General features: G+C 42.5%; 1 protein-coding gene across 1 annotated transcript; it reads right to left on the minus strand.

Moving 5' to 3' along the window:
- Positions 1-714: 714 nt before the first annotated feature.
- Positions 715-24843, minus strand: VDAC1 (voltage dependent anion channel 1). Its single transcript, XM_063120731.1, has 9 exons — positions 24663-24843; positions 16321-16390; positions 14560-14609; positions 12040-12192; positions 11892-11944; positions 7345-7572; positions 6859-7009; positions 3194-3251; positions 715-1675 (listed from the first exon to the last, which is right to left on the minus strand). Exons 1-9 carry the CDS (start codon positions 24783-24785, stop codon positions 1584-1586), a joined length of 978 nt encoding a protein of 325 aa, XP_062976801.1. The 5' UTR covers positions 24786-24843; the 3' UTR covers positions 715-1583.
- Between the last annotated feature and the right edge of the window lie 1790 nt (positions 24844-26633).

Below are 26633 nucleotides of genomic sequence, written 5' to 3' on the forward strand. Positions count from 1 at the left end.
CTCAAACTGGTTGTACAATTAATGATTTCCCTCAAACTATAAACTGTATAAGCTTTTGTATGGAATATTGTACATGTTCATATTTCTCCTTGCACTGGTGAAAAAGGGAAATCAAGCACTGAAGCTAAGGATATGCATAACTTTGCAGATACATGCTGTATAATTTAATTATAGTTTAGTAAGTAAAAAGCCAGTATTTATATCCTTACGTTGGCATCAGATGAAATAAAGTACTAAACCTTTTAATAGAAAACTCAGGTGGTGAATGCCAACAGGAGTGGAACCAAAACATAGCTACTGAGAAACAAGAGGAAGATATTAGCAAGTTTAGCAGAATTACATTTCTTTTTAACACCCACCCCAAAATCAATGAGGAGTGGGTATCCTCAATAGCTACAGAATATTGAGTATCAGCTGGAAAAAACCCATACATGGAAATGGTGGGGATAGAATAGGGGGTCCTGGAGAACAGCCTGGCTAGCTAGCATTCCTGCCAGAAGGTGAAAATACACTGCAATATTTTGTTTTAGGTATCACTTGTTTCTTTTAGATTGGAAAATTTAATAAATTTATTAGTCTATTTGTTCAATTTCAAACAAGTTCCAAATGGGAAAATTTCATCTATGCATTGTCAAAAGAAATGCTACAATAGTATTTTTATAAGAATCTATATAGGGATGCTAAATTGTAGAAGAAGACAGACACAATTAGAGATGAAGTTTCAATGTTTTATTCAAGTTGGGTTTCTCCTTTTTTTTCATTTTAAGTGGTGTCCAGTACAGCATTTGGGGTCTAGTTCCACACAAAAGAATGGAAGACTGAAGATGTACCCATTAAAACTGCTAAAAAAAAGTGGTAAAATAAAGTCCATTTTGTTTAATGCAATGCCACTAGGTGATTACGTTTACAAAGACTTTTTCCCTTGCTGATGGCTCTGTTGTACAAGCTTTTCCATAATTAGTGCAAGGGAAAGGAACCACAACACAGGGTGTGAATTTTTAAGTAGTATTGGCTGAGTCACATCAAACTTTCTACACGCCAAAGTTATACAAAGTGAACACTCTAAAGCACTCCAAGGACAAGCTGTTGGTGTAAAAAGAGAGCTGTAGGTGTAGGAGGGAGAACTAAGTAAGACTTAAACGTGTATGATGCATCCATCTAAGCAGCCCCTTATCAGACACATTCAAACACTCCACCGTAGAATGAAAGCCTGATTCTTTTGCGAACAGGAAATTGTGTTTCCTGAGCACTATGATGGATTGACATTCTCAAAGCTTGAATTTCAAAAGTGTCTTCCTTTCTTTTAGGAAAAGGTAAAAGACAGAATCAGACCTTCATAGAATAGTTGGTAAGTATGGAGCTTCAACAAGCAACATTCCCCAAAGATCTGGAAGTGGAGAAGGTATTCACATCCTTCTCTGAAAACACATACTTTGAAGCTTAGCCTTCTTTCACCAGGTTCAACATGACTGACACACGGCAATAATTGCATCCCAGACATAAAACATTGAAAAGTACACTAAATTCGGAAGGTAGCTATGCTGTATAGTATTTCAGAATTAGTGATGGTACAATCCCTTCTTTTATGCTTCAAATTCCAGTCCTAGACCTAGTTTGTGGCCACCTGCATTGACGTTCTTCCCATCCAACAAAGCTGACAATGTCAATTTGATACCTGCATAGCAAACAATAGGAAGAAAGATATAAGCATTCAGTACCTAGAAGTGTGAGTATATTTCACATAAATTGATCCAGACATGCTTTGGAAGTTGTATAAGATCTGGAGTGTCGTTATCCCCCACCCCTGCATTTAAACTGACATTCATGGTAAATTGCTACTTTCCTGGTACGTTATAGAGCAGGGGTGGGTAACTTGTGGCCCTTCAGGGTTTTTTGGCCTATAGTTCCCATCAGTCTTCACCATTGGCTCTGCTGGCTTGGACTGTTTGGAGTTGTAGGCCAAAGCACCTGGCAGGCTACAGATCGCCCACTCCTGTGACAGAGGTTCCAACAAGTTCAACATGATAACTAAAAATGCCAGTGGTCGACAAAATGTCCACCCACCATTCTTTGAATTATCATTAGCAAAACTGTCTCTTAACCCACCCTCTTAAGTATCTGAGGTCAGATCCAAGCCAATGGCAGCAATGTGGTTTGATCAAATCTACATGAAAGTTTTGGCTATTTCAGTTTTAACATATTTGATGCCTGGCAGTCATTTATCTCAGGTATTCCAGCAAGTAACATTTTGAATCAAGAGGAAGTGGCATTCAGTGACCTTCAACGATAGGGTACAGAATAAATAAATTGGTCAATAACCAGGGGCACAGGAAAAAATAATAATTTTAGTATTCTGGGTGCATTTTAAGCCAAGTACGATACAACAATCTCCTGAAGATTCTGTTCAATGGCATGCATGAAAAACTTCCCACTGTTATATCCCAGCAGCTAATTCCTCAAGCATTCTTTGGGCCAATTGTTTAAGGACTTGTAATGTTTGGTAAAAAGTAAATTCTCCCAACATGGAAGTTGTATGACTCCATGCCTGAATGACTCTAGAGAAATAGTTGTTCTTCCAGGTAAGCGTGGATCCATTTATCTATGATGACGTTGAAAGGAAGAAATGAAATCACAATCTCTCTTAAATGCTTTGAAGAGGAGAAAGTGGCAGGGTGATGTTATTAACTACTCTGCTTTCAAAGAAAAAGGGATCCACCACCTCACCTTGTCTCTCTTCTTACTGCGGGCTAATCCTTTTCGGAGAGCAGGCCAACACCAGCCAACAGTGGTTGGAAGAAGTGGGCTTTCTACAAAGGCCTTCCTTGTGCCCAGCCTGTCTCACTTGCTATCAACCTCATAACATAATACTCCCATCTCTTAAGTAATCTGTACAATTAAGGACTGGTATTCATTTCTCACAATATGGAGAAAAGAACCCTCCATATTTACAGCAGTGATATTCGATAGCACCCCCACATTCTAAGAATTGTGGCATCACTGTTTGTAATTAGGATTATGTAACATATGATACAATATCTGAGAGCTTGGAGCCTAGAAGAATTGGTCACTAGGATGAAAAACTATCAAGCTGTCCACACAACATGTCATGCAATGAAATCACATATTTATTGCAGTAAATAACATTTTGATTGAAAATGACAATTCAGTCAAATTCAGTGTTATCTGCACGTACCTGGCTTCAGAGTCTGAGTATAACCTAAACCAATCAGACTGGAATTATTCACTTTAGCCTGCAAAACAAAGTGAGCATATCACAAACATTACTCTATCACAGTTCTTGTTCCATAGCACATTAGCAGAATTGACACTTTTTAGGGTCGGGGGGGAGGAAATGGGGAGTGTGGAACCCATGTAGCTTGATTCCATAAATGTTTATTTGAGCAGTTAAGTCTGAATTCAATAGGTTTACTTCTGGGTAAGTGTGCACAGGACTACAATCTGCTGTTTTTATTGTGTACGCAGTGTTTCAATGTGTGTGTGTTTTACTTATAATATTGTATCAATTTTATTGGGAAGGCTTCTGCCCTGAAAGGCAGTCGGGAAATATTTTAAATACATACATACCCAGGGATGAGGAATATGTGGCCATTCAGTTGATGCTGAACTGCAACTTCCATCATCCTTCACCATTAGCTATGCTGGCTAGGGATGATGGGAATTGCACCACATGTTCCCCACTTCTGCATTATAAGAAGTCAGAGCTTTACAGCAACTCAAAGCAGGTGAGAAAACCCTAACAAATCTCTCTTTTTCCCCTCTCCCCACTTCTGTTAGGTAAGAGTTTATCCCCAGTTGTTCACTGGAATACTATGCTTGCAGTTCAAATGGCACAAAGAAGTTAGTTTGCTGCCCGTGCAGAGACAAACAAATGAAAATTTTACCCCATGGTTAAATGTGTTCCTCTATCTGAACCAAAGACTCAGCATAACTTTTATGTTGTTCAGTATTCTCTTAAAACCTCCCTACAAGTCACCCAGTTGCCAGTCAGTTTCTTCAACGCCCTCACATGTGGACTGGCCCTGAGGAAACAGGGCTTGGCTTCCCGGGGCATGAATAGATGAGGGCTTATCCTGGGGATCGCCCCGGGATCACCCCTGTGCATCCACATGATGCACAGGGGATCCCGGGGGCAGGGAGGGATGATCCCTCCCTTTCCCCGGGATAAGCGAGACAGCTTTAATCCTGACTTTTCCCATGGTCTTGGGATCGTCCCGAGACTGTGGGACGTGTGGGCAGTCGTCCCGGTTTCTTCCCAGCTTCTTGCAAGTAAACACAAGGAGCTGTGAACCTGGCATGGGGTACCAGGCTCCTCAGGAGCTCCATGCCCATTTGGGGGGGGGGAGTTTAAGCAGGATTTTTTTAAAAAAAAAGCCTACCTTTTCGATGGAGCACTCAAGCGCTCATTTTTTATTTAAAAAAAATTGAAAATGGCGGGTGCGACGTCCTCTTCCCCTCGGGACGTCACATGCCGCATGTGGACTGAGGGAGAGGATCTTGCAATCACCATATTGCAAGATCCTCCCCCCTCTGCTGGTAGGTCTAGCCATGGCCCCAGTCTCCAGTGTAGCTGCAGTGGGTGTTTCATGCATTATTCCAACCAAGTAAATCATAAATAAAGATGTGGTCAACCAACCCCTATTCTACTCACCTATTGGATTGTAGTTTCTGCCCTTCCACCAGCCCCCCAATTACCTTCCCCTGTGGGGCTATGTCAGGTAGCTACCCAACAGTGGACATAATGGAAAGGATACATGCGCACTCTCCATAGCACAAAGCTGTGTTTTAAAGGAGCCTGCACACATGGCTATCTTCATCTTCCCTCTAGCCTCAGAGTTCGAGTGTCACCAAACATATGGGAGAATAAGCCAGCCACATGTGTAACTTTCACAGCACTGCCAGTTTAAAAAGAACCACTTAGAGAGATCTGTGCTATGGAAGTTAAGCCTTAAACCCATGCTCCTTTCTAATTTCCTCCCAGACTAAAATGGATGAGGAAACTGTATATGGCAGCTTTCATATTAACATAGGGCAGTCCTATGGCAGTTGCGTATACATCTCTACCCAGCATCAGGGAGGGTGCACATGACAATCTGGAAGCAGGGTGGATTAAAAAAAATGTTTGTTTTTTTTAAAAAATAAAAAAACATTTTACATCGTATTTTTACATTTTAAATCCAATTAAAAATTTAAATCATGGCTGGCTTTGGAATGCTGGAAGTTGTCGGCCTCTTCTCTATCTAAACATGCAGAGGATTGTGCTGTAAATCTCATAAAAACGAAGTTGCCTGCCAACTCAGCTTGGGCATTCATTTCAGTTTTTCATATCATGAAAATGCCTCTGTTCTGGGCTCTCAGGTTCTATTTCTCTGACCCACGTGCAAAGACACAGGCTGGATAGGACTGCTCCTGTTCTGGGCTTGTGAGGTGGTGGAGCTGAGCCAAGCAAGCCAGAGAGAAGTTAGTTAAGTCAGAGAGACAACAAAGGAAAAGGGGACAGTAGAGTAAACTGGAAGGAAAAAGTGCTGCTGCATTTGCAAATGTGATTCAGTTCTTACCATTCCTAATGCGCTGCTGCTGCATCTGCAGCTTGTCACAGGTAATGAGTATTATGTACTATTTCATAAATTAACAAAAATGAAGTTATCTAAAAAATTACAGAGTATACCCTCAGTGTTGCAAAATGCTGTAATGAGTTGTAAATGAATACATTTTTGTGATCAGATTTGCACCATTATTTAAGAAATATGTAAAGGACTATCAGTGGCATTTAAATCATTGATTTAAAGCACGGTTTTCTCTTGGTGATTTAAATCAATGATGTGAGTTCCCTTGGTTTAAATCAATCCACCCTTCCTGGAGGTGACAGTTACTCTCCTGACATGAACCTACCCGTATACTACGCTCAACATCTAAGGTCCTCCTCCGGGTGCCTACCCCGAGGGAAGCTTGGAGAATGGCAACGAGAGGGCCTTTTCAGTGGTGGTCCCCCCAATTAAGGAATGATCTCCCCAATGAGGCTCGCTTGGCGCCAACATTGTTATCTTTTCTGCGCCAGGTCAAGACTTTTCTCGTCTCCCAGGCAGCATATGCTGAGTTTTTTTAACTGACCCCAGAATAGTTGTTTTTAAACTGATATTGTCTGTTTTTGTTTCTATGTTTTTTAAATTTAAATTTCTATGCTTTTATGCTTTTGAATTTTGTATATTGTTTTTATATGTTCACTGTTTTTAACTTTTGTAAACCACCCAGAGAGCTTCAGCTATGGGGCAGTATATAAATGTAATAAGTAGTAGTAGTAGTAGTAGTAGTAGTAATAATAATAATAATAATAATAATAATAATAATAATAACAACAACAACAACAACAACAACAACAACAACAACAACTCTCTACCGGCAAGGAAGCAATGTGCTAAATACACAAGACTGTACTATTCCTTTATCCAATGCAGACACGTTAATGAGAAATGAGAAAACAGTTACATAGATCAAAAATATATAATTGAAAATAGGGGAAATAAATGTAGAAAGGTGTCTCTGTGTGGAAAGCAAATGGAAAAGAAAAAAGGTTAGTATTCAAAGAATCAGTATATAGAAAGGAATATTGTGGCACAAGTTTCCCTTTCTTTTGCTCAATGCTTCTTTCCTTGCTTGCACCTCATCTGATAAAGAAACAATTCTGTGAAGCAAAAGGAAGCAGCGAGGATTAAATATTTTATTGAAATTTAAAATCATCTCTTTAAGGCTCCAAGTGGCCTTGGAGTTTAAGAAGAATGAATAATCAATTTCAGTCATGGAATCAATCTCAAATAAAGTGAGAGTCCACATGTTACTCACAGAGAAAGATGCATCCGGGTCAATTTGATATTTGGCTGCTATTCCAAAGCGAGTGTTGCTGTTTCCAGCTGTCCAAGCAAGATTGACAGCCGTTTCCAATTTCTCATTCACCTTCTGATAAATGGAACCTCCAAATTCTGTTCCATCATTCCTGTAAGGAGAAAAAGGTGACGTTTGATGAGAACCTTATCAGTGAAAGATTTTTCATGATATGCCCTCATTATTTCTGTGAAATTGTGCCTACATGAAGCCACTGGTAGCAAGCCCGCACAACTCTCTGCTTCTCCCAACATGCCATGGGAGATATTTTAAAATATTTAGAATTCTTCCCTACTTCAATATTCAAGTGCTCGTGCTGTCTTTTAAAAATGAGCAGAAAAAGCTACTAGTGGCTGAAACAAGCACCATCTCGCTACACTAATACCCTTTGTAACAACATTTCCCCCTTTGTTACAATATTTTTACAACAGTGTTGCCAATACTTACACATTGGTGTGTAGCTGGAACTCATCAGTCTTATAACCAACAGCAAAGTTGCTCTGAGTTATTCGGGACTTAGCTGTCTCAAAATTCATTTGGTAGCCTGCTAGCCAACCTTCATAGCCAAAGACAAAGGCACCACGTATTGAAGGACCGGCAATATCAAAATCCATGTCGCAACCCAAGTTGATATGTTCCCGCTTGTAACCAGATTTAACTTTAGCATTCTTCTTTCTGAAAGGAAAGCAGTGCTTTACATTACTCTTTTTATATTATTCATTCTGATGTGTGTGTGTTTTCTTTTTACCTCTATACTTTAATATATGGAAGGTAGGACAAAAAAGGTGGTTTCTCCAACCTGTACAGGCAGTGATGGGGAAAAGCTGTACCTATCTACTCAGCTCTCAAGAGTACAACACTTCTATTAGGTAATTCACGCTCGCCAGATGTCATCAACAGGCTATAGTCAATGTGCACTTGGGTCCACTTGTTTACTATAGGGAGTATCCAATGCTGGCATTTTGCTGTCACTTCCTACTTCCCTATCAGTGCCTAGCTCTGAGCAGGTCCTTCGAGTGAGGCATTGGCAGGGAGATGGCCTGATGCAGCACAGGCAATCTCCAAGGCCACCTCAGCCAGAATGCATTGCTCTGAGGAAGGACCCTCCAGAGCCAGACATTTGAGCCAGATGGGATCTCTCGAAACTTGTGTGGGCTGCTTGCTGCAGCAGCAGAGTGGGTGGCATGGCTCTTTGGATTGCCATATAGGCTGATTCTTCACGCTGAGAACCCTCAGAGTGAGGAATTTGCTCTCCAGAGTGGCCGCCCACTTGCACATTCTCATCATTAGCACTAGCAGAATGCACCAATGGATACAATCCACAAATATCCCAAACATATTAGCTCAACTATCCCAACACATTTTTCATAATATCCACACTTTCACAAGGTCATGTTTGGATTATCATACCTTGGCATACTAAGCCAAGATATGAATGAGCTTTTTGGCTAAGCTGCTATATAAGCAAGTGAATGAACCAAGAACTATAGCATCCCATTTCATCCAAACTGGGAAATTATGGTTCACAGTTTGAGAACAAGCCTGGATATTAAACAATGCCACTGTTCTGCCAGTAGGGGGTCTGCAAATCAGGAAAACACAAGATTGCCAAAGTTCTCTGAATTCCATCTCAAAACTCATATCAAATCTGTATCCAGTCCATTTCAGATTGTTGGTTTTTTTTCTTTATGCATGAAAATCTGTGTTTATTTTTGTGCTCATGTTTCCAAATGTACACATCAACTGTGTGCATCTTCAAATGTACACATTCTTCTCCCACTGATTAAAGTGTATTTATGCACATTTTTCAGAAGTACATTTTTTCATGCACATTTTTCAAATGTTGACACGCTGTTGAGCACATCTGTTTTGGTCCACACTCAAAAATGTGTAGATTTCTACCATAGATTGCATCCATGTTCAGTCCAGAAGGTGAGAACTGGGCAACTCCTGATCAAAATGAACTGAAACATTCTTTTGGCCAAGTTCTCAACAGAAAATGACAAGGGGCAACTGTACAAACACAATAACACATTTTTATCACTGATAACTACATGGTTGCTCCCCAGCTGACATACAATCCAAATTAGAAGGATAGGACCTGCATTTTCCATCTAAGATCAATTAACCACACTGCTTCATCTTCATTCCTTCAAGCCAATTTTAAAAATTACTATCTGGATCTCACACTGAATCCAGAGAGAACAGAACAGAGAATACAAGACCAGCACTCCTTCAACATGATGTTTGACCCATGCAGGTGAACCCTGCAGTTGTCTACGCTAAACAGGGCAGACAAATTCCCATCTCACTTATTGGAACTGCCATTTCAAGTCTGAGCAGTTTCAAGAGCTCACAATTCAAGGTTCATCACCTACAAGTGCTATCGGTAACTCACATTATGCCCCACTGGTCCTTATCAAGGAACAGTTTCACTACTTCATTGAAATGAACAGTGTCACTTAACCACAACCACACCATAATTAATTCAAGGGTGGCTGGCTTGCTTCCAGTTTCCCTGTGATTAACCCAAAGGACATGTTTATCTGCCCCAGCTTTGGCTCCTGAACAGAGCTTTTTGAAAAAGTCAACATAGAAAGCTGCCTTAGATCAGGTCAGATGATTTGTCCATCTAGCTCAGCTCTGCCAGTGGCTTCCCTGGGTATCAGTCAGAGGTTTTTCCTACCACCTGAGACCTGATCTCCTAACTGCCAAAGACTGAACCTGCACATGCGAGCCAGGTTGGTCACCGGTACACCTAGGGATGACCACATCACACCAGTCTTAAAATCTCCGGAACTGGCTGCCAATTAGTTCCGGGCGAAGTATAAAGTGTTGGTTATCACCTTTAAAGCTCTACATGGTTTGGGTCCAGGCTACCTGCGGGATCGCCTTCTCCCATATAATCCGCCACGCACACTCAGGTCCTTTGGGAAGAATTTACTCCATCCAGCAAAAAAAAGGCTGACAAATATTACCCAGAGGACCTTTTCTTCTGCTGCTCCCAGTTTGTGGAATGGTTTGCCGGGAGAGATTCATCAACTTAACAGTCTTCCAGAATTTAAGAAAGCCATAAAGACTGAACTCTTCCAGCAGGCCTACCCAGCTGAATTTTAAGATGCCTTTTTTAATGGTGTGCTGCTTTTAATGATGCACTGGTTTTAAACATTTGAATTAGTTTTATGTACTTTATGTTGTTTTTAATTGTGTTGTACCCCACCTCGATCCGGAGGAAGAGGCGGGTAACAAATTATTATTATTATTATTATTATTATTATTATTATTATTATTATTATTATGCATCCCTGAGCTACACTCCCTCCCGTAGAGGACACTTGTGTAGCAGTGATGGAGGGGAGAGGGGCCGTGGACACCCCTGTTAGCAAACCAGGAGAGTGGCCACCCTTCCTGCTATCATGCTTGAGAGCCACAGGAAAAGCCTCCTTGGCCATTCCCCTGCCCCCTTTCCAGCTCCCAGGTATGTCACACATGCTCTCTTCCAACCCCCAAACTCCAGAAACAAAAAGAAGGTGTATCAAAATGGTAACAAAAACCAGAAAGCCACTGTCCTCCATGTAGCCGTCTTAGTGGACCACTCTCCACAGCTGTGGAACAGGCCAACTTGACTGCTTCTACTGCCACTTGAGATGGGTGGGGACTTTCTCTGACCTCTTGCAAGGCTTCAGACGCACTCAGAAGCACCAAGTCAGGCGAGGGATATAGACGGTGATGACCACACATCTTGGCTGGCTATGAAAGGCAGCAAAGTCTGTAGACCCTTACACCAGGGACAATGGCAGGACTGAAGAAAGGCTCATTTATTGGTTATGCAATCAATGAATCTGGGTGCATTGGCCATTTTAGCAAGGAGGAATCGCATTGCCCGAGTCCCATTTGCACAAGTATTCCTCTCCATACCGTCTCAGTCACAAAGGGAGAAAAGGCATTCTGTACCCTACCCACAGAGATCTTATTTAATTTATTTCTTGCTCTGTGTCAGTAACTAAACTGTTTGAAAACCCAATCAACGCAACTTTGTTAATAAGGGCCAAAGCAGATGTGAAGGTAAAACATGTCACTAGCTGATGCATCTTTGTTTTTTTAACTGCTAATAGAAAGCACCCGAGTCTTTGGGGTTTATTTAATGTTGCTAGGGAAGCCCAAGTTTCTAAGCAGCTGCAAACCCAAACACGAAGGCCATCTCAGGCTGACATGCACAACTTAATGAGAGAGGCAACATAAAAAACAAATAGAGCCTTCATTTCTGGTAAAGCAATGTGCTACTTTTAGCTTGGCCATATTCTGAGATCAGGAGCATTTGGAGGATGATAAAATGAACACACACACACACACACAAAATATATTAATGCATAATCTCCCAGCTGCTTAATCTTCCTGGCCCACATGACCTGCAGGAATAAATCAAGGCAACAAAACCCTTCATTCCACTGATTCCATATAGTGTACAGTCTGCAAGGATTTAGACTAGAAATCACTCTGCAAGGCTTTGGACTTGAAAAAGAGGTCCCAAATGGTACAACGGTGCTGTTTAGAGCAGGATGCTAATTGACAAGTAGTACTAATTAAATCTGGCACTGCTAACCATCAATATTTTTGTGAACCGCCCAGAGAGCTTCGGCTATTGGGCGGTATAAAAATGTAATAAATAAATAAATAAATAAATATTTTTATTTTGCCCTTATAAGAGCACATGTGCATCTTAGGCCAAAATTAGCATCAAGTGTGACAACACGCTCAAATAGTTTAAGTAGTTTTAAATAGCATTACACTTAAAAACTTTCCTGATATAAATAATTTGTTTTAAAATGGGGGGAGAGATTTGCTGAAAGGGGAAGTTATGGTTTGATCAGATGCAAATGATAAGTTACAAATACTCTTTTCCTTAAGATTGGAAAGTATGTGAGAATTAAGCAACATTCCGGCAACCAACAACAAAAAGATGATTCTGGTGTACAAATGTATTAATTCCTTACCCAGTGTTAGGAGAGAATGAGGAGTCAAAGGTCAGCTTCAGTCCTTGTGCAAGCTGAACAGAAGAAGAAGAAAAATGGTTGCACTTACAGTTTGAAAGGACACTTCTTAAATATTTGATAAAATACTTCGTTTATCAAATACACTCACCTGGTCTTCTAAAGTGATCTCTGTGCCTAATGTATTATCAGTGTTCCACTTCTCTGTGAATGTCAAACCATATTCTGTCCACCTGTACTTAGTTTCCAAACTTCCAGTAACTTTGCTTGTTTCTGTATTTGCTGATCCCGAGCTTGTAAATTCCTACAGGCAACAAATTTATATACAGGGTGAAACTATTTATTATTTACATTGGCACCTTACAGAATTACATTGGGAGGGAAAGACAGGTCCCTACCCCACCCCCACCCCGGAGCTTACAATCTAACATGGAGAAAATTCTCTCTGTACTTTCTCAAAGCCTCTCCTGTACTCTCACATGCGTCTTCTGTTAATTCCAGCACAGCTAGAATGTGCACCAAAACCACCATCCATCAAAACCCAGAAAAAATGGAGGAATGCTTTCTTGTTGTTGTTGTTTCCCCCATTGGGGAGTTTGGGGAAATGTTTGTAATCTTTCAGAGTGAGACATGAAATACTTTCAAATATAGAATTTCAAATTAATATTGGAATGTATCCTATACTCCTGCTGCACCTCCACTGGTTCGCTGGACCCACCATAAGCACCACAGGAATTTCTAAAGAAACCTCACAAACGTTTGTTTCCAGAATGGGACAGGTCAGCAGAGCTTCCTTCCACAATCTTCGCTGACCACTGCTGTTCCAGAAACTAGAATTTCTGCTCCTTTTCTGATTGCTTCAGGAACTGCTGGGTTACCATTGCATTAGTGGTAAGTCCCACTAGCATGTGGGTAGCATTGGATACTGCCCCTTGCTATAATGAATTGCACTAGAGTAAAATTCCTATAGATTCAAAAACTAGTGAATGAAAACAACAGGGACGCTTGAGAAATTCAAAGGTCTGCATTCTGGAGTGAACTCACCTGATCTGCAGATCCCAAATAAAGTTGCAGATTGAAACAGGGTCTGCCCTGGAATCCACACACCTCTTAAATTATACAATGTGGTCCAAGGGCTGTCTTTTTAACATCTTTCCCTCCTTTTCAACAGGTTCTAGTCAATTGGAAGGGCTAGAAAGTGCACCAGTCCCTGCACACCTTGCAAACGAGGCCACAAAAGCCCCAGGGAGGATGGGACATGTTCGCCCTCCCTTGAACTTCGCTCAAGAAAAAAGATGAGGCAGATAAAGGGAAGGATCATGTTTTGTACAAATGTATAAAACAAGGTGGATATTTTCAGTAATTCTCCCTTATCCCTGCAGCTCCTCCCTAACTCTGGGAGGGAGTTGAGGGATCTGCTGGAGTAGATTTTGGGGGTGACAAATGAGCTGCAGTTGGAGAGGGCATCATATAAATTTACCCCCTCCCATTCTACTGGTGGATGTCTTCCATCAGTGGAGTGGCCACCTTGGATACAACCCTACAATTTTACGTCCTCACTAAATTAGACATGGTGAATTTCATGTTATTAGAGAAGTAATGTAAGCTTAGGTTTAATAAGACATGTATATATTTTAATTTTCCCCATTAACATTTTTTTTCTAGCGGGTAAAAAACTGTCCTCACCACCACAGCTTTAACATTTGTAGTACTGTTGCATTTCTACTTCGCAATTGCAACCCACAAGCAAATAGTTTTCACCTAATATACTAATGACAAGATATTAGAAGCATAAGTGCTTCCATGAGAGACAAAAATATATAACAAACTCAAATTACTTCAGTTTGATGATTCTATAGTATCATATATATTAGACTGTTATATTATAACATCTGTATAATTATATGTATATTATAATATGTTAAAGAATTTTTTAACAGTTGCAGCAGTTTTGGGGGCAATGGCACTTTTGCTCCTATTGGTTGAGCTGATGTGGCTTTATTGGAATGTTCATAAACATTCATAAACAGATGAGGGAAGTTGTCAGCAATACTCCAACTTTGTGAGAGTAAAGGCCTGGAAAGTTGTTCCAGAGGGCAGGGAAAATAAAGGAAAGGGAATTCAGATACAAGGTGGCTGGAAGAATGGGCTAGAGCAGTCAGCGGACTAAAAAAAAACCCTTCTAATGGAATAGATGGAGGAGACAATCACCTAAAAAAAAAAAAATAGAAGGGGAGAGTAGTAGGGGCTAATGTAAGGATATAAGACCCAGAGTGTATATTCTACTAACAGGAAAAGCACAGAATCAGTCTTGAACAGACCATGGACTCTTTTGATTTTCCCTACCCATTCCCAGAAATAATTTGTTTTTGAGACTTTGGAGGCTTACTGAGGCCTTAGCTAGACCTAAGGTTTATCCCGGGATCATCCCTGTTCATGTAAATGACACACAGGATATCCTGGGGGCAGGCAGGGATGACCCCGGGATAAACCTTAGGTCTAGCTAAGGCCTAAGAAGCCAGTTATTATAATAAGCTGGCATTCATCCAAGGTTCTATACACCCCATTCAAAACGGTGAGGCAGAGATACAATTCAAACTTGCATTTTTAGAAGTGTCAATACAAGCACTAAAAAAAAACCACAATGGTTCCTTTTTCTGTCTCTACTCACCAGTCCATTTTCAGATTTTGTTTTCAAATCCAGCTTTACTAAGCCAAATCCTAAGAAAATAAAAGCCACATCTGTGTTAGTAGCTAACCGGGGGTGGGGGAGCAGGGACAGACAGTGTTTCCAATTTATCTTTTCTAAAATGTGCCTCTTCTATGCAAGAACAGAAGTATTTAGGGAACTACACCCCTTTCCCTTCAAGAAAAGTTTATCTCCCTTTGTTCACACAGGAGACTACATTGCTACAAGACTACCAGCATAAAGTTAGGAACAGATGCACTTTCTGGCAATACTTGCAAAAAAGTACAAGATATCCAGTATTCACACCTGTATTGAAACAAATGGGATTATTTGTAGTGTGCAGGGCAGCAGTTTCAAATTCCAGATCAGCCTTTCCCAAACTGGTTGCCCCCTCCAGATGTGTTGGACTACAGTCCCCATCATCCCCAGCCAGCATGGTCACAGGAGTTGTAGCCCACCATATTTGGAAGGAACCAGATCGGTGAAGGTTGCTCCCCAGATCATAAGGAGGCTGCCAAGGGCCAAAGCGAACCCCACAGCGCCAAAAACACAAATATAAACCAGGGCTAGATTTCCGTGCTGCAAAGCCTGAACTGTGAAGAATGTTGAGGGCCCTTTTTGGGGAGCAGTGAAAGGCAGGTTGGCAGGTAGGACTTTAAAACTGAGGTTGAGGGGAAGAGAAGCATTTTTCTTCTTGCCTAGTCAGGCTCACGCCGAGAGGGGGCACTGGGACCAGCTGTAGGCACTAAGTGAATGGGGAGAGAATTGGACACTTTTTCTGTTGAACCTCTTTCAGCCGAAGGGTCAAATGCCATTTCAGAGAAGCTCTGAAGGAGCACATGCCAATGGTGAGTGGGACCAAAGGGAAAGAGGGCAGGGTCAAAAATATCAGCATATTGTGGCTTAGAGCTCTTACTGCCAGTAACTAAGCCTTAAGAGGGGCGTTGCAACCTTTTAGAATGGAGAAAAAACATGCAAAAGCCAGGAAAACCACCAAATGATTTGCAGCAGTGGTTGCAGCAGGGGTAGGGAGGAAGGGGAATGGGGTGTTGAATTGGGACCCCCAGCAGGCCAGATTTGTCCTCCAGGCCTGAAGTTCTACACCAGTGCTCTTTTAGAATAAAGGGGTTGTTAGATGACTACAATAAGGCAGTCGTATACAACCATTGCATTAATTGACTACAATCCTATGTACCCACTTACCTGGGAGTAAAACCCATTGAAATCATCCTCTCCAACCACTCACAATTTGGTCTCAATTGACTTTTTTACTTAGTGTACCATCTAAAATAAATCTCTGGGTTTGCTACTGTGGCCCCCATTTACGCAGTGGGGAAAATTACATAATTTCCAGAGCCTCCATTGTCATGCACAATGGTGCCTCCAGATGAAGGTGGACGGCTGCAGGCGCTCATCAGGCTGCACAGGCATTCAACCCATGGGCCCAGGAATGCCCTACAGGCACCCGACTGGGTCCAAGGGGGCCGGGGGGCAGTGTAGTCCATTGGAGCCCTGGATCCAGTCGTTTACCCACGACATCCCCAGTGACAGTTGGCCTTTGTGTTTTCAGAAATAAAGATCAGCCACTGCTTCTCTATTCTATTCCCATTTAGTCAGAAGTAAGACTCACTGTCAATCAGCCTTACTTCCAAAGGACTGCAGCCAGAGCTAAAATGTTGCCCCCAGCAGCATGCACATACAGAGTATGGAAGGCCTATTTAGGGGGCACTTGGCAATATTTACCATATCCCTTGGTGAAGATGTCTCGAGCAGATTTTCCTAGGTCAGCATAAGCAGGGGGAACCGCCATTTTCTGTTAAAAGAAGGACATTAGAATACATCATCATCATCATCATGAAGCAGCCAGTGCAGTAAAACAGACAAAATCAAGCAATTAAAATGTGAGGGTAAACAAAAAGGTTTTGAGCTGGTGCCAGCCACGTTATGAACCACTATGGCCAGATTATCCCTTGTCATTTATAGGATGAAGTATCTTAATTCTGCCAAAGAAAAATGCAAACAAATATGAAAATATGCCATAGAGGTAAATGTGGACATTCCCAATAGCAAACTGCAGTAACTAAACACAACATAACATGGGTCCCTAAACTTCTTTGGAATGATAATCACTGACTGCACTGTTGCTTATTCTGGCTCCAGATCAGAAACAATTTGTTTTTTTACAAGAGCAATACCAATGTACAGATGTCAGATAGGTGGTTTAACTGCTACTTCCAGCCTGAAGCACTAAGTGCAACAAGTTGTAGCATACCAGAGCTGGATACCACTGTTAGATAAGTCAAGTGTCTCTCTTTTGGCTTGAACATACACATAAAACTCGTTACAAAGAAGCATTGCAGGGCTGCTAACAGTGAAGGTTTCTAAGGTTACATTAGATGAGAGAGAGAGAGAGAGAGAGAGAGAGAGAGATCCCAGAAGATACTAACCAACCATTCTGTGACCCTCTCCTTCCGGGTACTCCCTGAGGCAGCTCCCAACCTCCCATTACTCTCAGTAAAGTTAAAATGGATGTTCCTCAGCTAGACAGGTCTTTGGGGGAGGGGAATTTTGGAGGGTGAGGCAAATCCATACATCCAACAGGATGGTCCTTCTGTGTCTCCAAGAATCCTACACGCAATGCATGTCAGTCCAAATGGCTAAAAGCAGATTTGAATATGAAATGTTCAAGAAAACTGAGAAAAGCCAACAGCTTACTCAAGCCATTCACCCACCATTTAAACACATTGTATATCAAAGACTCTTAGAATTCCACAGAGGAGCCTCCATGTGCTGTCTGTGCTCTAGAACCAGAAATTCCAGCTCAGAGACGCTGATCTCCAGAGGTCTCTTTCACCAATGCTATACTTTTATGCAAGTAGACTTCTGCAAGCTGGAGAAAACAACATATAGAAGAGCTCCCAGCTTTTCTCATCTACCAAAGTATTTTACATCGTTAAAGAGCAGCCCTATCATATCTGCTCAGGGGTGAACCCTATGGCCTTCAATGGAATTTATTGATTGTATCCTAAGGATGTTTTTCTGCCTATCTCATGTTATAATGATCAGTCAGACTGCTTTGACTCCAACCTTTTGCAATTCCATCTAACAGTCAGTTAGGTAGAACTGAAGAGAATCAAGTCCCCCAAATCTGCATGAAGGTTTTACAAGCAAATTATCACAGCATGGATATTTAAGCAATGGCTGAGTGATGAATCAACTGTGACATACCACCTTAATGAAGCAATCTAAACTATGACAGTGGGAGATGCCTAAATCCCATCTTATGCAATTACTGAAATTAAGGAAAATTAAAAGCTAATCCTGGGTCTAATAGGAAATTAGTTCTAAGATAACTCTCAGCTCTATGAGGCATCAGCTGTCTGACACTACAATCCTATGCATGTCTACTCAGAAATAAGCCTCAATTAACTCAACTGGAGTTACTCATAGGTAAGTGTGTATAGGATTACAGCATGAAACTCGTGGATAATTTACTTCAGTTCACATTTTGATAAGAATTTATCAATCCTGAATCAATATGTGAATTAGAATACTGCTAAACTTTGGTATTTACAGTTCTCAGAGTCTTGCAATACAGCCCTCTGAACAAGAAATGTATATATTAGGTAACGTACACACAAAAATGCATATATTGGTGAAGAGGTACCCAAAACCAGAAACCTGCTTGCAAAAAATGCATATGCTAGGGGGAAATTGCATACAAAAATGAGTAGATAAGGGGAAATGAGCACCAAAAATGCACACAGCTTTTCACAGAGGTTTTTTTTTTTAAAATGCAGAAACAGGAGAGAATGAAATAAAATTGGGGGAGGAGGGAGAAAGTGAGAGAAACTAACACGGACAGATTCATCCATCTCCACCTAAAACTGGTGCAATGTGTTCTCCATGGTTAACCTTGATGATGATATACATCATCAAGAAAAACATATTTGCTTCCTTTTTACAAGACTTGATCAATCATTTTAGGCCACTGTAGCTGAAAAGAAAGGCCATCAGCTTCCACATGTTTCAAGATCGAAAGCTTAATGAGTGCAAAACTCTTAACGGGGCTGGAGTTAAGAGTATAATGAGCAAGTGCCCTCATCTATCACTTCTGGGATCTCAAAATACGAACCCTGTCTGGGTCACAAGTGAAACTGAATGTCGGTGTCTTGAATCCCAGCCCTGTAGATTATAAAGCTATCACATGACTCAATCCCTGTTCAAGGATAGCCAAGACAGAAATAGCAGGGTAAAATGCAAGTCAGTGTTAAGAGACTGACAGAGAGCTTTACTCAGACTAATATCTTCTCATGATTCTGAAATTCATTTACAGATTTTAATGATATTTTTTTTAAAAAAAAAAGTTATGGAAGACAAAGACAACCAAATGTAGTCCCAAATATTTCCCCACAATTATTCATTTACCTTTGATAGCTTATAGGACAGTTACGATAGTCCATTATATACTGAAGAATCATTCATTCAAGCCAATGAGAACAAGTTTAAAGCCATTTCACACTTAGATCATAGGAATGTGTTGTTGGGCAGTGCCTCAAATACAATGTCTAAATTTGGGGGGGGGGGGGAGAGAGAGAGAGAGAAATTTCTTCTCCAACCCTACAGAATTGCTACTACTTTCCCTAGTTTACCAGGAATATTACATATGTGAAGATAGAAACTAACATTTAAGAGCAAAATGTGAGCACTTATTCAGGCCATGGCTAGACCAGGCCTATATCCCGGAATTTTCCCAGGATCATCCCTCTGCATCCAAATGACACACAGGGGATCCTGGGAGCAGGCAGGGACAACCCCTGAAGAATCTGGGATAATTTGCCTGGGATAATTCTTAAGTCTAGCTAAGGCCTCAGAGTCTCATCAAAATTCAAGAACTTCCAAAGTTCTACTTTCAGTAGAGTCCAGAGTCTTAATATGCTGGACTATGGATTATATTTTGAAACTAATAAACTTATAAAGCATGATACACTGTTTCCTAACATAATTACCTTCATAATTTCCAATGTGAGAAACTTTTCAAAACATGGGATACAGCATCTAACTGGAAGCATTCTTATATATCCTGGTACTGAAGATACAATGGCTTTAAAAAATCTAAATGCACATAGTCACATAGATGTGGTATCTTGACACTGTTCTGGATCCTTGGCCTTGGAACATTTAAGGACAAGTCTATGCCTTAAACAGAAAAAAGTCCTACAACTCCCAGCATTCCCCAGCCAGACCTTTTTCTGTAAACAACAGAAGCATAAAGGTTACCATTTTCTTCAGGCTGAATACACACCAAGGTAACACAAGCTTTTGGCCATCATAGGTTAGGTAAGATCAAATGGCTACCATCTCTATCAAGAGTGGGAAGCTTTTACCTATAAAGGACATTGGGAAAAGTGGGGGGGGAGGGGGGAGTCAGTGATGGGAGAAGCCAAAGCCAATGGTGGGCAGAGTTTGCAGCATTTCTTTCTCTGTGCCTCCCCATCCCTTCTTTATCTCTCAAGCACACACTCACAACACAAAGTGGTTGTGAGCATGTTGGTTGATCCAGAGAGCAAAAGAGAGCCCACAATATCTGGAGAGGTGGATAATGTTGAGGGCCACATAAAATTAGGCTGAGAACTGCATACAGCCTGTGGGTCACAGTTTCCCCATCCCAGATGTATATCATAAACATCAAGGAGTTAAAAGTAACAAGTAAGGAATCATTTTCACATAGTTTGACAACTGTAACAGAACTCAAACATGCTAGCAAACATTGAATATCAGGCCTGAGCATCCGGTGCTCAGGAAATTCCAACAGAATGAAGGCAAAATATGCTAGCCAGAACTTTAGGGAACTACTCTATTGGCACATGTTTTCATATAGATTTTCATCACAGAATTTTGAATTTTTATCCACATAATCTAGCTTTCCTTGCTGCTAAGAGCAGCCAGAAGATAATCAAGCACAATTATTTCCCATAAGAAGAGGTGTAGCAGTTAGTGCTGTGCCAATATTTTCAACCAATCTTTTTTCAGCCATGGAGGGGGGGGGGAATTGCCCCTGGAAAAAGGGAAATGGGACAGGAGGAATTCAGTGAAGTTTTCATGTGAGAGTGCATGGATTTGCATCTTTTTGCTTGCTCTTACCTTAGTAACATTCTAAGGTGACCAAGTAGTGATATGGGAACAAGTGCAGAAGCAATGGAAATTAAGCACAGCAGCCCACCAAATTGTAGCCTCAGTTAGATGTACACATTCATGTTACTGAAGATAAAAGGGATTCAGGAGGCTAAGATTGGTCCTGAGCTCCTGCCCACAGTCAATTCTCCATCAACTCCATATTTAATCCACAGTCATATGGACTGAAGTGATACTTAGCATGGGACAAGATCTGCCCATATGAAAGCTGGCTAATAGTCTTTATAAGCAAATGCTTGCATTTGAGTGATTCTCAAATTAGATACATGCTATCCTATGGAGAAATTAGCTTTATGAGTGCCAAACTTGTACGTACACTCCAGTTGTTCCCACTATATATATATGTTCCCACTATATGTACTTTTTGATAGTGCAGAGGTATCAGATGCACTAGTTTTGTTCTGTTTTAATGGAGCAGCTTTTCTCTCTATCCATCAGGTCATTATTCCCATATACTCTGTGCGCACATACAAGCACTCTTTAAATCTTTCCTCAAGATCAAAGCCTTACCTTAGCATCTCCTCCAATGTCACCTAAACTCATGCCTATCTCATCTTTACTATCTTCTGTCAGTCCTTGACCTCAACCCATCCCTTACTTGTCCATCTCACATACCCTTATATGGAACAGTTTGCACTCAAGTCTTGCTTTCCATAACTGGTAAAAGGACAAGTGGGTTCATGGTTCACTGGCTCATTATTTTTATATGAAAACTCCATTGGCCATTTTAGGGTTTTCTTTACCTTCTCTCTGAATACTTTGGAATCCACACTACAGTGCTGATATCCACTGGTACCCATTCAGATACCCAATGATAATATCTGAATAGAACAGTGTAAGCACTCAGTTCTGACTCCACCCCTAAATTGGATGAGGACATGGGAAGAAAAGAGGAATGGCTGAAGTTATCAAGAACATTATTTATCAATTAAATACAACTTTTGTGTTTTAAATATCTACTCTCCCCAAACAACAAAATGTAATGCTGATGAAATTATAGGTACCTTGCTTGCAGAATCACCATGGATTTTTAGAACTCTATTAAGCCAACTGTTTAACCAGATCTCTCTTTTCTGAGGGCCTGTACAGACGACACTTCAGGCTCCGTGGTTAGCGAAATTGTGGTTCTCTGGGTTAGTACTAACCACAAGCCATGCTGCCAGACACAAGACTTTAAGCCATGGTTAGAACTGCTAACCCTGCTGCAGATGGTCCAACTGTGGTTAGTGAGTGAGCAGGGTTTAGCAAAACACATCGCACAAGACACCTTAAAACCCTGCTGCTTAACCAAAAGCCTTCACCAGCAGGGTTTAAAGTGTCTTCTGAACAGGCCCAATATCTACCAGGGTGCATTTTAATGGAGCATCTGAGATTGCCCACATGAGACTATTCTACTGAAAGGACTGCATTAAAATTAAAGCACATCAGCAGTACATCACTCCCTGCTGAAAGAGCAATGGTTTGTGCAAACAGAACAACAGAGAAACAATGGACTCAGTGTTACTTCCCACAGAGATCAGTATCTGGGTCTGGAAAGGTATGTAAAATGTAATATGTGAATGGCTACATGAGTCTGGGTTTTTCCTTGAAGAAACAAAAAACACTTGTCTGGAAGCCAGCATATGTACTGAAAGCCAGGCAAGACAGATAGGACAGCTTACACCATTATTTAATTGAGTGGCTTTCAATCCACTTCAATTTCCAATCTTTTATCTCAGTCTAGCTAAGATCTTTGCACTGGCTTGTTCACACATAACACTTGCTGAAGCAGGCACTGTGAACATAAATCTGATGTACTTTTAAATGTGCATCTGAATGTAAATGCCATCTCTCTGCACTACACTGTTTTCAATAGGATGTGCATTTGAACCTGCGTCCTCTTCATCCGTATTTGGGCATACCCAGTCCCACAATTACCTTTTACAAGCATAACTAGAATTGGATGGGATGTGCATATTTTGTTGAATACCAAAGCACATTATCAAAGCATGCACTTGTGTTTTATCCCTGTGCTTTTGATTGCTAATTGATTTGAATCTGTGCTATTGTTGATATAGTTTAACTCTATTATGTACAAAAAGGAGTACGACAATATACACCGAAAGATAAACCTTTCCCAAGTGTAAGTAATGGTTTGTCAGTTTTCTACACTGTACAAGTCTACTGACTTCAGTAATTCTACTGACTTTATGAATGACAGTAGGCTTCAGGGCAGCAATTATAATCTATACCACCTGGTGCTCCCCAGATGTTAGACTACAACTCCCATCACCCCCAGCCGGACCAACATATCTGGAGGGCACCAGAGTAGGGGAAGGCTGATCTACACCCAACCATAATTGTCAATGTTCATACAACTCATATGTAAAGCAGGTCGCATTTGGAAAGTCCAGAATGCATTTACTATCAAAGAACCTTAGATATGATCTAGCCAAGAGGGGTGTTGTTGTTTTTTGCATCTCATTGTTATCAATGGGAGAATAAAGGACATGTCTTTTCCATTATAATCAGTAGAATTCAAAGGTGCTTAATTTTGGGTTGATTGTGCCCCTCAAACATTGAAGATCTCTTGATTGTTGTTGTTGCTATTGTTTTTAATGGCATACGAAATTATTAGGACATGATCCTGCCAAAACTAAGCACTTTTAATTCCTAGAGACCTGAGTGGGAGAAATTTAGCTATGCATATATCTTTCCCAATGAAATCAATAAGGCAAAAAAGCGATTAATTTTGAATAGATGGTGCCCTCAGATTTTATTTGAAAATCTATATCCTGTTTGCCTCCAGACACCTTTTAAGACATCCAGCTTTCTTCATTGCTACATAATTGCCTCAATCCATTTGTAGGCATTCAACATAGAGGACTTATCTGGGCCAAGACTCAAGACTTCCTATACTCCACGCCTTCTTCCTATAGCTATACGGGCAGCAGGCAAGGGCATTCTAGGCATTTAGAGGGCAAAGAGGAAGGTGAAGAGAGGAAGCTGAAGAATGCCTAAATTGGAACCAGAAACGGGCCTTGTAAACCACGCATTCGAGGTCTCATGTGGTTGGGATTGTACGACTGCTGTTCTCTACCACTGGGCTATGTGCTCTCCATAAGCGCGGTTAGCATTCTGCTTGAGGCCTACGCAGAGAGCGAGCGCGCGAGCGCGCACATGGAGTCCAATGCCGGCGCCGCGAAGCACGCTTTGCATCCGGAGAAGGTCACCTCGAGCTCCGTGCGGCTGAGCGCAGAGGAAAAGGAAGCGGCGGCTCCCCTCGTGAAACTCCCTCCACCTCCTCCTCCTCCTCCCCGTATTCCCTGAGCCACAGCCGAGGACGGGCGGGCAAACAGATGGCGCTGCTTAAAATAGGTGCCAAACGGCGAGCAGGTCTGCTAGAGAACCGACGGTGGAGGCGGGATGGGGATGCGGGGGGGGAGCGGGGAGGTTTTTACGGGGAATTCATGGTCAAGTTTCAAGAAGCAGATGCGCGCCCGGGGAAGGGGAGGAATGCCCTTCTAACTTCTTGATGGTAGTGATGGAGGGAGAGATGAAGCAAGGGAGGCGGCCGCCCCGAGGGCTTCGCGGGGCCTGCGGCGCGCCAACCAAGCAGCATGCGCGGCCTTGAAATAGAAAGGGCAGGGCGCCAAGGGTCGCCTCGCCGCAATCCCGTCTGCCATCTCCCGAGGCCTGCTGCGGTGACTTAAAGCCGCCTCATCCCTCGGCATCCTTTCCCCCTGCGGCTGCAGAAATGGCGTAGCAGCGGGCTCGATGGGCGCCCTCCCCCGCTCGCCCGGCATCCCTCCGATGCCTCCTCTCCGTCTCCTTCCCGATCCCCGCGGCAGGCCCAGGGGCTGGGCTGGCGCGTTGCCTGGGAAGAAGCGGCCGTCTGCGCTTGGCCTTACCGTGCTCTCCCGGTCCTTGCCGTGGCTGCAGCAAGGCTTCTGGTGAGTGACAGATGGGGAGAGGGAGGCAGAGTCGGCGGAGGAATGGAACGGGGCGGATCTTCCCTGCGCGGAGGCCAGCATCGTAGCGAGAGAGCAACGGAGCCCGACACTGTCTGGCACGCAAACAGATGGACCCGCCCCGGCAGGGAGAGGGACGTGCCTGCACCGTCGTCGGACGCTGGCTCGCCTGCCTGCCCCCCGGCTGCGGATAGGCTGAGAAGCGGCAGAAGTGAGGCAGGGCTTTGCGGGCAAAGCGAGCGGCTCCGCCAATCCAAGCGCGTCGTCTCATGCGTTTTGCACAGCCTACAGGGTAGCCGAGCGTGGCGGCGCTTTAGCCGGCCGGCCTAGCAGACGACCACCGAAGGGTTCACCTTAACGCATCCTCGGAGTTATTAACCTGCGCTCCAATGACAGAGGTGGCCTGTTAGGGTCGTTGGGGTTAAAAAAGAAAAGAGATGCCTTCTCTTGATCACCCTTTCAACCGGATCCGTACTTCCTTGGCAGTGGGATGAATTGAAACCAGCAGGAGGGGGGAGGGGGGATTCCGAGTAAAGGGGTTTCGTGCTGGAGTGCAAACGCGAGATCGCTTTCCCGTAACTCTATCACAATGAATCGGAGGGTTTAAGCTGCAGTTTCTGTTTATTGCAGTTTCTAAGGTTTGTTGCCAACGCTAGTCCTACTTAGAGTAGATCCACTGAAATGAACGGGCTTGTTATACTAACATTGGATACAACCCTAGATCCTGATGTGATTGAAAAGTGTGGCCACGCTATTGATTGGGGCCTGCACCCCCACCTCCCCAAAAATGGATTATGGAGACTGTCCAAAACAGCTTGGGGGAACATGGTTGCTATGAGCTCTTGTGAGCACCAGTACTGTGTAAAAGGCCATTTGGATGCAAGGTACCCTCATGATCAGTGTTCCTATCCCTCAAAATGGAAGAACACATATAAATGAAGAATTGGGAAACAGGTCTGTATGACCACAAATCATACAGACCACATATCTCTGGACAACCAGGGAACTGTTCCCTGTGAACTCCTGGGGGGATTCCACATGTCGTACTGAGGGCGCTTCCATGCGCCCCCAGTGCGCCCCCAAAGCGATCGTGTAACTTGCCTGGCGAAGAGACGAGGAAGAGGCGTCCTTGCCGCCGCCACCACCCACCTACCTCCTCGCCGGCTGACTCAGAGAGCTCAGCGGAAGAAGGCACCCCGCCTTCTTCCGCCGAGCTCTCCGTCCCGGCCGGTGAGGAGGTAGGTGGGTGGCGGCGGCGGCAAGGACGCCTCTTCCTCGTCTCTTCGGCAGGCAAGTTACACGATCGCTTTGGGGGCGCACTGGGGGCGCATGGAAGCGCCCTCAGTACGACGTGTGGAATCTGAACCTCAGGTTCAAAAATCAGCTTATATCTATCTTGCACATAACTCTACTTTTGCTACCCAAACTGAGAAGAATGTGTAGGTAGGCCAGGTTTTCAGAAGGTGCCTATTAAAAAAAGGTTCCTAATTCATTTTCTTACCTATGGAATCACACCATGGTCGTGTGATTAAGCACAGACATCTGTCAATTCTGTTAGTCTAGTTCAACCTCCTCTGACCAGGAGCCCTCCAACTACTCCCATAATTTCCCAACTAACATGGCCCAAATTCTAACACACGATGTACTTCTGACCTGTGTTACTAATCAGATTTTGACGCACTTGCACTATGAGAAAGAAATAATCTGGGTGAGAAATCGAAATCACTGAAATTTTGGCATATGCACATAAGCTACCTATTCTTAAAAGTGGCCAATGGTCCTGCACCAGGGATAAGCACCCTTTTGGGGCCATAGGCACATTTGGCAATTTGACAAACTGTCCTGGGTACTACCACAAACCCACACAAACCCAGCAGTTCCTGATCGTTTCTCTGCGAAATCTATGTAATG

The sequence above is a fragment of the Elgaria multicarinata genome, chromosome 3 (genome assembly GCF_023053635.1).
Source record: "Elgaria multicarinata webbii isolate HBS135686 ecotype San Diego chromosome 3, rElgMul1.1.pri, whole genome shotgun sequence".
NCBI classification, from domain to species: Eukaryota; Metazoa; Chordata; class Lepidosauria; order Squamata; family Anguidae; genus Elgaria; species Elgaria multicarinata.